The 15,638-nt window shown below is 44.0% G+C and overlaps 2 protein-coding genes across 2 annotated transcripts; both read right to left on the reverse strand.

Annotated features, from left to right (window-relative positions):
- Positions 1-1,549: 1,549 nt before the first annotated feature.
- Positions 1,550-7,064, reverse strand: LOC115737739 (5-methyltetrahydropteroyltriglutamate--homocysteine methyltransferase). The gene is made up of 12 exons (XM_030670055.2): positions 6,934-7,064; positions 5,611-5,964; positions 5,443-5,530; positions 4,682-4,809; positions 4,210-4,601; positions 3,948-4,111; positions 3,455-3,535; positions 3,185-3,351; positions 2,969-3,074; positions 2,594-2,844; positions 2,292-2,493; positions 1,550-2,180 (listed from the first exon to the last, which is right to left on the reverse strand). Exons 2-12 carry the CDS (start codon positions 5,958-5,960, stop codon positions 1,812-1,814), a joined length of 2,298 nt encoding a protein of 765 aa, XP_030525915.1. The 5' UTR covers positions 5,961-5,964; positions 6,934-7,064; the 3' UTR covers positions 1,550-1,811.
- Positions 7,065-13,402: 6,338 nt separating this feature from the next.
- On the reverse strand, positions 13,403-15,408 carry LOC115737740 (protein VAPYRIN-like). The gene is given in 2 exon segments (XM_030670056.2): positions 13,403-14,619; positions 14,621-15,408. Coding segments are annotated over 2 exon segments (1,638 nt in total). The 5' UTR covers positions 15,311-15,408; the 3' UTR covers positions 13,403-13,671.
- Between the last annotated feature and the right edge of the window lie 230 nt (positions 15,409-15,638).

The following is a 15,638-nucleotide window of genomic DNA, read 5'->3' on the forward strand; positions in this document are numbered from 1 at the left end:
CGAATACCACCACCGCCAAAGCTGCACTTGGCCGAAGCCTACGAATTCCGGCAATGATGTTACTTTCTATGATCACTTTCTAGTCAAATTCGTGGTTTTCGAGGCTGTAACCAAGGTTCCCAATCCAACCGCCCATTTGCTGTAGATGTCAGATGATCCATATGCAGCATATTTTATTTCATCCGTGCACTCATTAGTCTAGGAAAACCACGGGTAATCATTGCTAGGTAAGGGCCGGTATGGTGGCAATTCCTTTCTCTCGAAGTTACCTTGCATGATGCGGGAGCAATTGGTGCATCCTCCACGTTGCATCCATAAAATATCACCACCCGTATCCACCACCAAGTGTGAAGTATAGGAATGCGAGCCAACAGTCAAATACGTTGCGAAGTAACTAAGGTCGTGTACAGCGATTCGAGATTATAAGGGGTAAGGCTCATATCCAGTTGTTTATATTCGTTCTGTCGAACTTGAAAAGAGGTGGCGGATTCAAGTCGATGAAAGCGAGCTCTAGATCGTTCGGCAATTCTTTGGTATCTTTCCTCGCCCTCGGGTGAGGTTCTCGGGAAATAGGGATTCATCATTCGGGTCTATTGGGATTAAGGTGATGCTGAAGAAGACAAAGCAGCGATCGCCGTGGTGGTGATGGACGCGGCAGTGATGATTGACGATGCAGCGACGAAGTGGGGGAAGACTATGATGGGGATTATGGACGCTACGTCGATGGTGGTGATGACGGGCGATGCCAACTTATCAGAAGGAAGAAGAAGAAGAAGAAGAAGAGAGCAGGGACAAAAAGAAAAAAGAAGAGATGCTGACTTGGAAACTAAAGAGGATGTGGTCAGCCACGTAATTGTTCGACCAAGTCAACACTGACTTGGCATTCCAAGTCGGAAAAATATAAATGACACGGTGCAGCACCTAATGGAAGAACCACATTAAGTTGATTTTTCAAAATTTACGGACTAGATTTCCAATTATTTGGTCCAAGACTAGATTAGAACCACGAGAAAATGTTCAAGGACCACTAGTGGTCTAGTGCTATTGTCCCTTTAATTAAAAGAGCTACGTGAGTCTTACAAAACGAGTCATATTCGATCTGACGTGTCTAACAAGTTGTCCTTAACTTGACATGGCACGAGCATGATTTCCACTTCTTCACTTTGTATCAGCAAGCGCTGAACCGACCCGGACCGGCGGATCACCATTCAACCTAGAACAGGAAATGTGTTGTTTGCCCTCCCGAGTGTTTGGCTTCTTTTGCTAGGATGCTGATTTGAACTCTCTTTTTCTGTCAAACCGATTTAACTTCCGAATAGTGAGATTTTGAAAGGCTCTGAATGTATATTTATTGACTTGGGAGAAGTTTCACGAGGAATGCTAGTTTATAACTATCCACTATGTACGAGAACTGGGGTGTCAAGAAGACCTGAACCGATCCGAACCGGCCTGTATTTGGCAGCAGGCATCAGAAAGTTTTCAAATGAAACAGGAGGGAAGTTTCTTTCGAAGGGACAGTACCCATAGAAAAGAAGTCGAAAGCATGACGTTGATGCACAAGAGGTAATGATAATTTTACTCATTTTCCATCCTCTTACATACACAAAACATTTTCCAGGAGAAAGAGAGAAAGAGAGATAGAGAGGACTGAAACAAAAATAAAATACTCCAAAGAGTATGTTTGTGGCTTCTACTATTCCATGAAGAAACACAATTGCTGAATCAATGATAAAAGACAGGAATACACTGTCGTATGTAGGAAGAATAGATTGCCTCGGGAAGTTTTACTTCCCCCAAATCTGGTATACCGCTTACTTAGCACTGGCGAGTTGGGTGCGGAGGAGCTTGGCGGCAGCGACCATGTTCTTGAGCGCAGGCTTGACCTCGGTGTACTTGCGAGTCTTGAGTCCACAATCTGGGTTAACCCACAAAATGTTGGTCTCGAGCACAGCAAGCATCTTAGTTATCCTGTCAGCAATCTCTTCGGTTGACGGTATTCTGGGAGAGTGGATGTCATAGACGCCAGGGCCAATCCCAGCACCGTACTTGACTCCCTCGCGGAAAACTGAGAGGAGCTTCTCATCCGAGCGAGAGTTCTCAATCGTGATGACATCAGCATCCATGTCGATGATGGAGTGGATGATGTCGTTGAAGTGGGAGTAGCACATGTGAGTGTGGATCTGCCGGTCAATAAAAACCGCCAAGCGGAATCAGCATTCGCAGGAAATGGAGTTTCCACATAATAAAAAATGGAAAAACCAGGATAAAAAGGAAGGGAGCTATGAAGGAACCTGGCAAGTATCCTTGACACCACAGTTAGTGATTCTAAAAGAGTGGACAGCCCAATCCAAGTAGAAAGATTGCTCAGACTTTCTCAGTGGCAGACCCTCTCTCAAAGCTGCCTCATCAATCTGAATAACATTAATCCCTGCCTTCTCAAGATCCTCAACTTCATCCTTGATGGCCAAGGCAATTTGATAGCAAGTTTCGAACCTGTGAAATGAATATATATTACCTTAGTCCCAGAAGAAGAAATAAAATTTATGTTCTTTCTGGGATCCCATGTACAGATGGAGTTCATGCTCTTCCGTACCTGGGTTGGTCATTTCGGACAAAGGACCAGTTGAGAATGGTGACAGGGCCTGTAAGCATTCCCTTCATCGGGCGAGCAGTCATGCTCTGGGCCATGGTGGACCAGAAGACAGTCATTGGCTTGGGGCGGCTCACATCACCATAGATGATGGGCGGTTTCACACAACGAGATCCATAAGATTGCACCCACCCGTTAGCAGAGAAAGCAAAACCAGACAACTGCTCCCCAAAGTATTCAACCATATCATTCCTCTGCGTTGGATACATCCAGATCAAGATGTTAAAGAAAGAAAACATAGCTCACAAGATCCTATCTATCTATCAATTCTGCATAATCTGTCTTTAATTACAATATCAGATTCAAAGACTGTCTTACCTCAGGCTCCCCATGAACCAAGACATCTATGTCAAGCTCCTCTTGAAGCTTGACAACTTTGTTAATTTCCTCCTTGATGGCCTTCACGTATTCTTCCTCGGAGACCCTATAATGAAGCACAGTCAGAGGACCAAAGAGGGTCATAACAAGAAGAATAACAGCCCTGTGTCATATCAATCATCGTTCAATTAGAAAAGGAATACCTAGTTTACTCACTTTTTTGCCTTGTACTCACGGCGCACTCTTCTGAGTTCCATGGTCTGAGGGAAGGAGCCAATGGTGGTTGTTGGGAGGACTGGCAAATTAAGCTTCTTTTGTTGAGCATCAAGTCTAGCACTCACAGTTGTGGCACGACGATGATCAGAGCCCTTCAAAGCAGCAGCCTGAGAGAGACAAGAATATCAAGAGTTCAAGACATCAGGAACATTATTTAATCGGTAACATGGAATTCATAAAAGATGAAGAGCAGCTAGTGGAGGAACATACAGCCTTTTGGACAGCTTCGTTTGTGACTCTTGGTGAGGACTTTCTTGAGGCCTGAGCAGCAGCATTAGCTGAGAAGAATGCCTGAAAACAAAGCCATTGGTAGAAAGAATTGAAATACCCTCTCGCGATATTAGGAATCAATACTTTGCAAATTGAACATTAGGCTTAACAAACAGCCTAAAGGCGCTAGTTCTTTATTTTTTTCAAAGGCGCTAGTTGACATGCCCAGTTTAAATTAAGAACTTTGCATGCTAACAACTGTATTCACCCAGTTGTTGCCATATGTATGTAGCTCAGTACACCCAGTAATTAAGAGACCCACCACAAGTCATTTGCATTGGTTTCTGCCAATGGAAATTCAGAATATAATTCTAGTAAACAAGCTAAGAATATGGATTAACGCTGTTTAGAGTACCTAGTAGTAACAGAGACAGTGTGGGCATATTATGCTGCTTTTCAGCATCATTTTTAACAAAAAGACAACAGACCGCACCTCATCCTTTTGTCCAGCCAATGCCTTGGCCAAAGCATTGACTTCAACGACCTTCTGAGCAGCAAATGCAAGCCATGATTTGATTTCCTTATCCAACTTGGTCTCATTAACTAGGTCAACAGCAGTGTGCAAAAGAGAGCAGGAGGTGGAGACCACAAGCTTGTCTGCAGATAAATAAGGAATTTCAGATATCAACTTAAGGATACATAACCTGCAGATACTTAAAACATACTATTTGACAAAAATATGCATAAAATAGTACCTTTTCCCACAATGCCCTCAAGAGCATGGAGGGTGCTGAGTGATCCAGCAAGATCGTTTGCCCAGATGTTCCTCCCATCAACAACTCCAGCAAAGAGATGCTTGCCTTTGGGGAACCCACCCTTTATTAAATCAAGGGTCTTAGTTCCCCGGACCAAATCAAATCCAAATCCAGTGACAGCCTTCAAGGAAGTAAGAACTTTATATGCCTCAGCAGGAACATCAGCAAAATATGTTTCGATGACAACGTTCACGCCAGATAGACATGATGCTAGTTCTGAGTATGCTTCAGTAAATGCTTGCAGTTTGTGAGAATCAAGATCCATCACAAGGGTGGGCTCATCAAACTGAATCCACGAAGCACCAGCTGCCTTAAGTTCAGACACGACTTCCCTGAATGGTTTGTCACGGTCAGGAAGAGCGTTCAAAACTTGAGCAAATGAAAACTCCTAGAGAAAAGTTTAAATTCTTACTTGTAGATGGGAAGTATTTTTCCGAGAAGGGAGAGAAGAGAAAAGGTCTTCTCAACACCCTTTGCAGGCTTGGATAGCAGCAGATATGATACTGGGCCAACAAGGACTGGAACAGTATCTACGCCAAGCTGAAAATTGGCAAACAGATTTAAAACAGACAGATTTAAAAATGCTAAAATTATGCAAAAGCACAAGGAAGACAAAAATGTATGAGCTGATAAAAACTTACTAAAAATGAAGAGACTACTACCACCAACAATAATTCAGAATGTCCTCAAAGAGGCAGATCCAACTCCACCCCCTCCAAATTGTTGAAAGACCTTTATTTCCCATCCCATGTTACCTTCATGGTAATCAACAAAAACTTTCGCAATCCTTGATTCTTATACTTTTTCACACCACATTGATAACTAGAGGTTCAGTCAATATTTTGTTGAGTAAGTTGCTGAAATTCTTCCCTCACTATATATCTCAGAATCTCATAAAGTTTTGACCCATAGTGTAGGTCCAGATAATATAATAAGAAATTTGACACAAGCCTTCATCAGAAACCATCTAGTTTGTTAATTAGCCACCAAGCCAATCAACCACGTGACATTTGATGCATCAACTACTGCTTATAGTCCCCACCCCCTCACCTGACCCCAAAAAAAAAAAAAAAAAACGAATAATAACTTCAAGAACAATCGTTTCATTACTTTGACCTTTCCAGATCTCATGAGACAGCATGAATGAAAAAATAAAATTAGGCCAGTGCATACCGCCTTGGCCTCCTTGTACTCGGTGACAGCCTTGTGAGAAGCATAAGAGAACTTGACATCAGGACCCAATTCAGGCACAATGTAGTGGCTGGACCAAATGAGGTAGATGATTTAGTTGAACATCAAAACAAAATCAATACTCATACTTCTTTGAGATCCACCACTTACTAGTTGGTGTCAAACCACTTGGTCATTTCCATAGCAGGGCAAGAGGCATTTCCTCTGGCCATCGAGAAATAAACATCGAATCCAATCTCCCCACCGTTCCAACCATATCTGGGAGGAACAGCACCAAGCATGGCAGTGGTGTCGAGCACCTGATCATAGTATGCAAAGGTGTTGCTGGGAATGTACTTGATGCTGGCAGCGGCCATCTGCTTCCAAATAGATGACCTGAGATCAGCTGCAACTTTCTGCAAATCCTCCGCACTGCTCTTTCCATCCCAGAATGATTCCAAGGCAAACTTGAGTTCCCTCTTGGGGCCCATGCGAGGATATCCAACGATGTGGGACGCCATTTCTCTGGATCACCGTGCAAACATCAACAAGAGGTAAGTAATCTAGTCAAACTCAGTCACGCACCTGAATAATGTAATAAGCTGATGCAAGGGCTATACCATTCTGTTTCTTTTGTCTAGATCTGGTAAGAAAACCAACACCCACACGAAACTTGATCCCCCTAAAACTATTTATGTCTACATCTAAGAGTGGATCCAACCATACTTGAAGGAAGTTTGAGTAAATGGGTACGTGCAGTGCTTATAAACAAATATCCAGATGCCTTAAAACTTGGAAAGCTTTAATTAGAAGGAAGTCCTTTCTGGAAGATGGTGACATTATTAAGTGGAATTCAAGATCCTCTGTTCGCACATTAATCTCAGAACCACACGTAAATAGGCGAAAGCAAGGAAACAGACATATGAAACCAAACAAAAAAATCGCCGGTGTCGGCACAAATGCAGATCTGCCACTAAAAACTAAAGACGATTTAAGACAAACGGTCTTCCATTCGCATAAATAAATAAACCAGCGAGATCAGATCGAACCGGACAAAGTAACACCAAGACTTGCCGGAGATCTAAGAGTGACACCACCCAAAAACACAAGATCTGATAGCACAAGCAGCACTGGACCTCGATCCAAACAGAAAGCACCAGAGCTAACGCGTCTAACTCCAAGGTCAAGACAAGTTCGCATTCGCCAGTCGATCTCGATCACTCGAAATGCTCGATGCGAATGGCTCGGAACAGATCAAGAAGACAGCAGAAACAGAGAGTCCAACGATCTAGTGGTGAAAAGCGAACTATGCGAATGCAACGCCGACTCGGAGCAGGACCCCAGTTGCGGGAGAGCTAACGCAATCAGATCCACCGTGTGCGAGCAAACCACGTTCAGTATCAGCTCAAATCTAGCGTCCACTATGAGCAATAACAAGCAACTAGCACGGGTAAAACAGTGGAGGAATGCTGAGAGCGATGCAAGGACCCTTACCTTCGCCGAGATTGAACCGGGGGAACGAGACTGAAATGTTCTTCTCTCGGAGTGACGGGGCGGCGAGGGGGTTAGAGAGAGAACGGCGCGAGGAAGAAGAAGAGGTCGCCGTGTTATTTATAAGGCCGAAGTTGGTGGGGGGACCGGAAGGTAGATAGATCTGGGAATTTTTTACGGGGCTCTGCGAGATGTAACATCTCTCACGTTTCGACCAAAAAAAAACTCTCACGCGCTCTGCGATGGCGCGTGGGAGTGAGATTTGGATCTCCATGGTCGTCGGTTGGTGTGCCAACATAGTCGTTGCCAACAGTCGGAACAAGAGGTCTGAAAAAAATTGATACTATGCACTTTATTTCCAATCTTCTTCTTCTTCTTCTTCTTCTTCTTTTTTTTGTGGAGGAGGGGCGAGGTGGAAATTTTTTCAATCTTCTTCAATTCCTATTTTTTTTTCTGTGATCTTGGAAGTAAATCTTCCCCAAATTCTACTAAACGGTAAGACTTTGCATATATAAGTAGAAAAGTGATGATTTGGCTGTCTGAATAAATCTGACTTGACTTATGGTACATGCACATCGAGATAATAAAAAAAAAAAGAGGACATTTTCAAGTCCAATCGAGCTTTTACAGCGAAATCCTTTGTTCGAAACCCGCCAAACTGTCTTGGAGCACCTCGAGCTTTGGCGGACTGCCAGTCATTTAAAGCCAGGGCTGTGGTATGTGACTTTTACCTCTGTTGACGTATTTTAAGATTGACAAATGGGGTATGTTACTTTTAATGTATTGACATGAGAGTTCGACCAAAAAAAAAAATTTAAAAAAGTTGATGCGTCCATTTTTTGACTTGATCCTGGTCAGGTATAGTCCTTTAGGCCTATGGAGTACTAGGAGTATGTTTTTGGATCCTCGGAAAAAGGGTCGAGCATTAGAAAATATATCGACCTAAATGAATATAAGCTTAGTTAATGGAATTCCGTTGCAATGGACCACACTAGTTGCTACCGAGTTAGCAAGAAAGGCTAAATGGTGACAATTTATTAGATTGTCACTGAGCAATAGTATCTCTTATCGTGAGAACGACTAGTAGTTAATTATAAGCACTAGGATGTATTTATAGACGGTGTTTGATCGTCAAGACACTCGTATGGGTATGGACAAGATATGATAGGTAAGATGAGGGGATAAGAAATCCATCGAAAAAACAAAAGAAGAAAAAACCCAACTAACATGAGAACGGAGAGATTTCAAGTAACCACCTTGACGGAAATCGGAGAGGACGGCAGCCACCGTTGTGGTGGTCGCTTGGAATTGCAACCGCGGTGGTCGCTCGTCTCATATCTCACTATGAGGAATGACTCTAGTGACCACCGCATGATGGTCGCTTGAGACGTGCATGGTAACAATTCTAAAAATGAATTTTCGCTTTAGAGCGCTTATGGAGCTGAAATCCATTTGGTAATATAACTTATGAAGCAAAGATCCGTTCAATTATGCAACATTGCATTTCTACTTCTGAAGCAAAATTCTACTTCTGAAGTTATTTTTGAACCAATTTCAGAAGTTAAAAAAAGTTACTTCTCTTTCAAAAGTAGAAATCTCTCAACATCAATATCTCTCACTTCGGCCTATTTTCATTTTCAATGCCTCTCTCTCCCAACCATGCCTCCGTCGCCGACCGCTACTATAGCTTGTCGCCACCCACCGCCCGCCGCCAACAGCCTCCACTACCCCCCGCCGCAACCACCGCTGCCCTCCTCCAACTACCGCCCATCTCGGCCACGGGACAAAAAAATAAATAGTATTTTTTTACTTTTAAAAGTTAAAATTATTTTTGAGAAATTTTAAAAAATTAAAAATAAAGTAAAAAATTTTTACCGTCAATAATAATTTTTCATAGAAAATGTTGTGTTAATAATGTTCCATAAGTATGAATTTTCAACCATTATCAAACAATTTTCTCTAATCAGAAATCAACTTTCGGAGTAAAAATAGAAAAATCAACTTTTGGCCAGAAGTTAATTTCTAAAGCAAAGTGTTGCCATGCATGTCCCTAGCAACCGTGACCACCACATTGGGGTCGCTAGCAGCGTCACGAGGGCACTAATATTGGCACACAACACATGCAAAAGAAAATTACAATGGTCCCTTTTTTTTTTTCTTTTTCTAATGTTACTAATCCTTTCCTAGGTTAATTTTTTTTCCTTTTGGTCCGGCAATATTCGGATATATCATTATCAAGTTCCACGTTTGCACCAAATAACGGATTGAATTAGAAACATCCGATTTAGAATTATATGCGGCTCACAGTGAAGAGAAGAGAAAGCTTGGGAGAGTAGAGGTGAGAGGCTTTCCAATGCCTGCTCTAGATCAGGGTGGTTAAAAGTTAAAAAACTTCACTGGTGTTGATTCTGTTTTTTTTTTTTTTTTTTTTAAGGATGGTTCCATGATAAGTTTTAAATTCCTAAGAGAAACAAGAGCCTAACAAAATAAAACATTTTGTTTTTCATGTCTATAGAAAATTATGACTTTTTTACCATTTTTCTTAGGAAAAAAATTACCAAAAAAGTCTTAAACCTATTGCAATTATGTCAATTCAATCCTAAATATTTTTTTTTTTGCTAGTCTAGTCATAAACATTTTGTAATTGTGCCAATTCAATCCACCTTACCGGCAAGCGCTAACGTGAATAATATTTTTATTTTTGTTTTTGTTTTTTTTTTTCCCTTTTTTTTCTCTTTCTTTTATTCTCCCTACCTAATACATACTGTACTGTGACCGGCGAGCTCTGGCAAGGGTCACCGAAGCCGCCGGCCATTAGGTGACGGCAGCCTCGCCCACCATTACCATGGCCTCACCCGGTGTCGGGCAACTCCGGCGACCCTTGCCGGAGCGTGCCGGCCACAATACAATATGTATTAGATAGTGAAAAGAACATAAAGAGAAAAAAAAAAAAAAATATTATTAAAAATTATCCACGTCAACATTAGTATGCAAAGTGGATTGAATTGGCACAATTACAAAAGATTTAGGACTGAACTGGGCCAAAAAAATAAAGTTTAGAACTAAATTGGCACAATTACAATAGATTTAGGGCCGAATTGGCACAATTGCAATAAGTTTATGACTTTTTCTTATATGTCAATACTCAATTAACTTTAAATAAAAATCAAGCTTTCAAATTATGGCGCTCACCCGCATTTACAACTATATGTACTTGCGCCTGTAACTAACTCTGAAAAATAGTGAAGTAGTGGGGGGATGATATTGGTTTTTACCCCGTTGTGGTTATGCTTCCAATCCGAAAATGTCGGGCGGCGCCATGCAAAAATTGTTTTAGGTCAAGAAATAAGAGATAAAGGGAATAATTACATTGGGACAAAATAAGAGAAATTTACACTTTGATCGGTTGTGAGAATCTATCTAACTTGCCTTTGGTAACCATCCATTACAACGATTGAGGCCTGAATGACAACAATTCAAGTTCTCCGATTTTGTTCTTTGAAATAAAAAAGGATGAGAATCATGTTTGGTGATGTAAATAAATGATTATGATTATGATTATATTCTTGAAAACAGTTTTGAAGTAAAAACAAGAAAAAAAAAAAAAGTTCATTCTGAAAAAGAATCACAAAGTAAAATGAAATCAGTTCCTCTCATCACTCTTCACTCGACCTAAAATATAACTAGATCTCATTTTAAAAAAACATATAAGATAATAAAAAAAAAAAAAAAAATTCTAAAAAATCAGATAAATTTCTATAAAATCCCTAAAAATACAAAAAGCTTAAATTAGGCTAGTTTGACCTCATTTTCATAAATCTAGGCATAGATTCCCTAAATTTCATATATTTTATTCATTTTTAGGAAATCATAAACACCTTTAAAATTAAACCCAAACTACATTTCTATAAGCCCTTAGGGCCTCAAATTTCTTGATTGTACACTTGATTGCATTGGTTGTGATTTGCCTAGGTTTGAGTATTTTAGACTCTGTCTAGTTTTAGAAATTTTGGAAAATGACAAAAACAACTTGCGTGAACACTTAGCATTGGCTTACCTCATAGGTTTAAAAATGAATTAAAATTTTGCATGAAACACATTTACAAAACACTCAACTTCAATGCCAAAAGGGCGTCGGTGGAAACACCAACGTAACCAAGTCTCCGGACCCCAAATTTCTCCGATTATGTAGAATCGAACGGCTTCTCCTAACCGTTTGATAAGGTTCCTTGTCTATTTTTCTTAAGGATTGGTGGCGACTCCATTTATATGTACATATACACATGTCATCAATCACACTAAAATCGAATTTGATATCCCTTCGTTGCAATTTGGTATAGGCATGCGAGGGCCCGATCTAATCCGAAATCACACACTAACTCAATATAGTCTATCCTTTTTTTAAGCTTAAAATGACTTGTTATGACATGACAATTAGATGGAATAGCACAATAAAATATTATATACAATATGTTATATATGAGAATGAATATAAATTAATCTTCAATTAATTCGAAATGTAAGATGAAATTTCACAAAGTAACCACGTAATTATTTGACTTATATGACAAAAATTGATAAAAGAAGTTATTTTCAAGAATAAAAATTTTGTGCAATTACCAAACGCATTTATGTTCTAGGAATAAAAATTTTGTGCGGTCATCAAGCACATTCTAATTTTCTAAATCTCGTTTAGAGAACGTAATAAAAAAAACGATTCTAATCAAAATAACTTTTTTCGAATTAGAATCGTTGTTGTCCGGCCCCTTAGCAAACTACATAGATGTGAATGTCCACGGATCAAACTCAAACTTTTGAAAATACATCGACACCGCCAAGAAGATTTCATTTCTCTTCTACCTGTAAATTATCCAAGACTCGTAAATTTGATTGATGAATGACATAACAAAAACCATCTACTAAAAATCATCGTCATCAATCTTGTGTTAAGTCAAATCCTAATGGATTAGCTAATGCCGTGCTTCTTGATGGTGTCGACGTGCCGTGTGAATAGATATTCACAGTCCGCGCATAATTCGATTCGATCGGACTGCATCTGCATACGTATTTTTCCCCGTACGATGGAAGGCAACCGTACGCGCGCATTGGCCCCCGTTCGAGTTCCTATAGTTGGACGATTTTGGAAAGTCAGAAAAGCGACCGCCGTGGGTCCAAAAACAAGCCGCGTCGGTCGGTCGCGTGCCTTCACGCGCGGCACTGGCGCTTGCGCCTGGGTAAATTTACGTCAGATAAAAGGGCAAAAAACACAAAAAAGTGGGTGGCTGGGGTTGGTGCGGGATTGGTAGTGGGGTTCCACGACGTCGCACCATGGTTGGGGAGATCATATATGAAGGTTTGCATCCATTAACCCCCGTCCTCTGCGAATTACCCGATTTGCCCTCCGATTAACGCGGGAATGGCACGGGGTTTGTTGAGGGCGAGAGAGAGTTGGTGAAGGGGTGAGTGGGACCCCCGCTCGGGACACGGAAGGAGGAACTGCTTTGATCTTTTGGGAGTCGCTTGTTTCTGATTATTTCTTAATCTCCTCGCTTTAATCAAACTGTTCGTTTTTTAATCGCCATTTTCCTCTCTTTACATAAGCCCGCCTTTAATCCAATTAAAAATAAACATGTTTCACGTTCAACCCATTTTAGTTTGTTCCGCCTTTATAATTGCATCATGTGAGACACACTTAGTAATTGGCAATGCACCTGAAGAGGAAGATGCAGGGATCCACAAGCACAATAGCGTCGCAACATTTGAAGGGAAGGCTGGTAATGGGGAACGGGGAGGCTCTGCTTTTGCTGCTTGCTTCTGCCGTGAGAGAGAGAACCTATTGAGGGATCAAACAACGAAGATGATGGCGACAGAGAGACTGAAAGGCGACTCAATGGGGGCACGTCGGTCGACGATGGCGGCACACGGCGGTTTCTGACATCTACAGGTGACCATTGCTCCCGGAAAGATATTGAGAGCAAAAGAGGGAGGAGGAGATGGGGTTTGGTGGAAATCCTTGACACTATTGGAAGCTATTCCATGGATGGCCAACGTCTATTGGGTAGACTTGGACCTATTCCATTTTCGTAACTTCCCTAGTTGAAGCATAATTTTGGGCCTCATATGTATCCACATGTGCTCATGTATTTAGTTTATGTTCATTTACCATGTGAGTTAGGTAATTCTACACCATAGTATCAGCAATTGGGTACATTTCTTTCTTTCAGCGAATAGCTAATATTTCGTCAATTTCTATCATCTCGACCACGGTGAAAGTTTCTATCGCGGTTACCCTTACCCGGCCCCACCACGACTTTTTCGATGCAACAAATCTTAAGACTTTCGTCTTAGAATCATAATACTTGCGGTTTCGCTTTTTCAATACAATTCCTTAACTCTTCATGCTTCTTGCTTTTCTTTTAAAATTAAAGAAAAAATTCATCGTTAGCTTTATCTTACTTGATAAGAACTCACGACATGAATCGTTTTCTTGGAAAATCATGAAATTTTCCGAGAAATCATCGGACAATGTACATGGGGAGCGGGAAAATACAAAGTGAAGCTTTGATTGGGTCTCTATGCATAACGAGGATGATGGACATTCATCAATTTTGTACATATCGTGCCGATCCTTTCGTCGCATCGTTATCTTCTAACCGAGAAAAAGAGGAAATGATTTCACAGTCGATCGATGCCATACTCTCTTTCTCTACCTCTCGCGAAAAAGAATCAGCTCCGGCCGATTCAGACGCCCAACACGGCCATAGCCATGGACGACCTATCGAAGCTGCTCCGAATCGGTCTCTCTCTCACCTGGTTCTTCTTCTTCTTCATCGACTTCATCTTCAATCCTCCGTTCATCTCCTCATCCCCGAGCTCCAGCTTTTTTGCGAACCGACCGGACCCCGCCACCTGCCCGGCCCCGTCCTTAAACGCGCCGCCCTGTACGAGTATCCTTGTGATCCCGGCGTACTGCTGCGACTCCGCCATCTGCAGCGCCGTCACGCCCTTGTTCGTCCTCGCCTCCACGTCCGCTCCCTTCTTCACCAGCAGCTCCACCACGTCGAACTGCCCCGACTCCGCCGCGCAGTGCAGCGCCGTGTAGCCGTCCTCGTCCCTGGCGTTGGCGTCCACGCCCTTGTCTAGGAGCGTCCTCACGGCGTCGGCTCGGCCTTTGAACGCGGCCCGGTGCAGCGCGGTCCACCCGTGCTGGTCGCGCCCATTCACGGCTGCTCCGCTCTCCAGTAGCCGGTTGATCGCCCGCACGTCGCCTTTCCGGGCCGCGGTGCAGAGCCTGTCGCCGAGCTTGAGCACGTCGAAGAGCCGCGTGTGGCCGTGCTCCGCCGCCACGTCGTAGGCCGTCTTGCCGTACCGGCTCCGGACGTCCTTGTTCGCCCCCTTCTGCAGGAGGAGCTTCACCATGTGCTCGTCGCCGAGGCGGGCCGCCGCGTACAGCGGTGTTTCGCCGTCGCCGGAGCTCCGGACGTCGGTCCTCGCGCCATTCGCTAGCAGCAGCCTCGCGCAGTCCCTCCGCCGCTCCTCCACGGCGAGGTGGAGCGCCGTGCTGCCGTCCCTCGCCGGGGAATCCGGGTCGGCCCCCTTCAACAGCAGCAGCCGCAGGACGTCCATGTGGCCGCCCCCGGCGGCGAGGTGGATCGCCCCGTACGCGGAGCCCTCCGACCGCTCAGTCCCTCGCCCGCCGTGCCAGCAGCAGCTCCGCGATCAGCGCATCCCCGACCGACGCCGCCGCCTCGAGCGGCGTCGATCCGGAGCCTCCCCGGGCCTCGACGTTCGCCCCGAACTCGAGCAGCAGCTGCACGAGGTCGGGCCTCGCTTGGGCGATGGCGAGGTGGAGCAGCGTCTGGCCCTGCTCGTCGGCCGCGTTGGCCGCCCCCCACGACGGGTCACTCCGCTCGAGCACCTCCCTCACCTCGTCCATCGAACCCTCCTTGACGAGCCGGGCTAGAACCGGCGACCCCACGAACATCACCTTCACTCCACTATCAATGAAAACTTGCTTCTTCTTGGTGGTGAACCAGTCGCTGGGGACCGAGTCGAGGGTGGAGCTCGAGTCCTTCACGGCGGCGCCGGGGACGACGACGCTGTGGAGCTGGAACGAGTCCTCGCAGCGAGGGAACGAGTCGGGGAGGGTCGAACCGGGCCGGAGGTGGTAGGTGACCTCGACCGTGAGCGTCTGGAGAGGGGAGATGATGCCGGATTGCGGCTTGACGGTGTAGCGCGGCTTGTTGATGGCTTGGAGCCGGAACGCGACCGGCATGGTGTACATCACGTTGCGGAGGACGAGCTGGCCACAACTCTTTTGGCCCGGCTCGATCCGGACCGCCACGACGTTCGACGGCTCCAAGCCTATGAGCCGGTCCATGGTTCGAATGCGTCTCTTCTCTTTTCCTCCTTCTCGGGACTCGCGAGTTGCGCTTTCAGTTTCGGTGGTTCATTTGTTGCTGTTTTCAATTAGGGGGGATTTTTCCAAGGGATTAAGGAGGGAAAGCGAGGATTAATTAAGGAAGTGTCGAACGGGGGACGAGAGGGGGTTTTAATACAAAGGACGAGGTAGGCCGGCGCGAATGGGAGAGCGCCACGTGGTGGTGTAAACAACGATGAGGACTTGTTCCGCTCGGCGTCTCGACTCCTAAAGACACGGCTGAGTAAAGTCAAAGAAGGGGAGAAAACTGAAGTTGCTTTCCGGAGTT

This window comes from Rhodamnia argentea, chromosome 7 (assembly GCF_020921035.1).
Source record: "Rhodamnia argentea isolate NSW1041297 chromosome 7, ASM2092103v1, whole genome shotgun sequence".
In the NCBI taxonomy this organism is placed as follows: Eukaryota; Viridiplantae; Streptophyta; class Magnoliopsida; order Myrtales; family Myrtaceae; genus Rhodamnia; species Rhodamnia argentea.

Bases quoted from the DNA above. Each gene is read 5' to 3' on its own strand.
- LOC115737739 (XM_030670055.2), bottom strand. From the start codon at position 5,960: ATGGCGTCCCACATCGTTGGATATCCTCGCATGGGCCCCAAGAGGGAA. The intron at 3,536-3,947 runs GTGCGGTCTGTT...CTTTGTTTTCAG, and splicing joins TGGCTGGACAAAAGGATGAG to GCATTCTTCTCAGCTAATGC. The intron at 3,352-3,454 runs GTATGTTCCTCC...TGTCTCTCTCAG, and splicing joins ACGAAGCTGTCCAAAAGGCT to GCTGCTGCTTTGAAGGGCTC.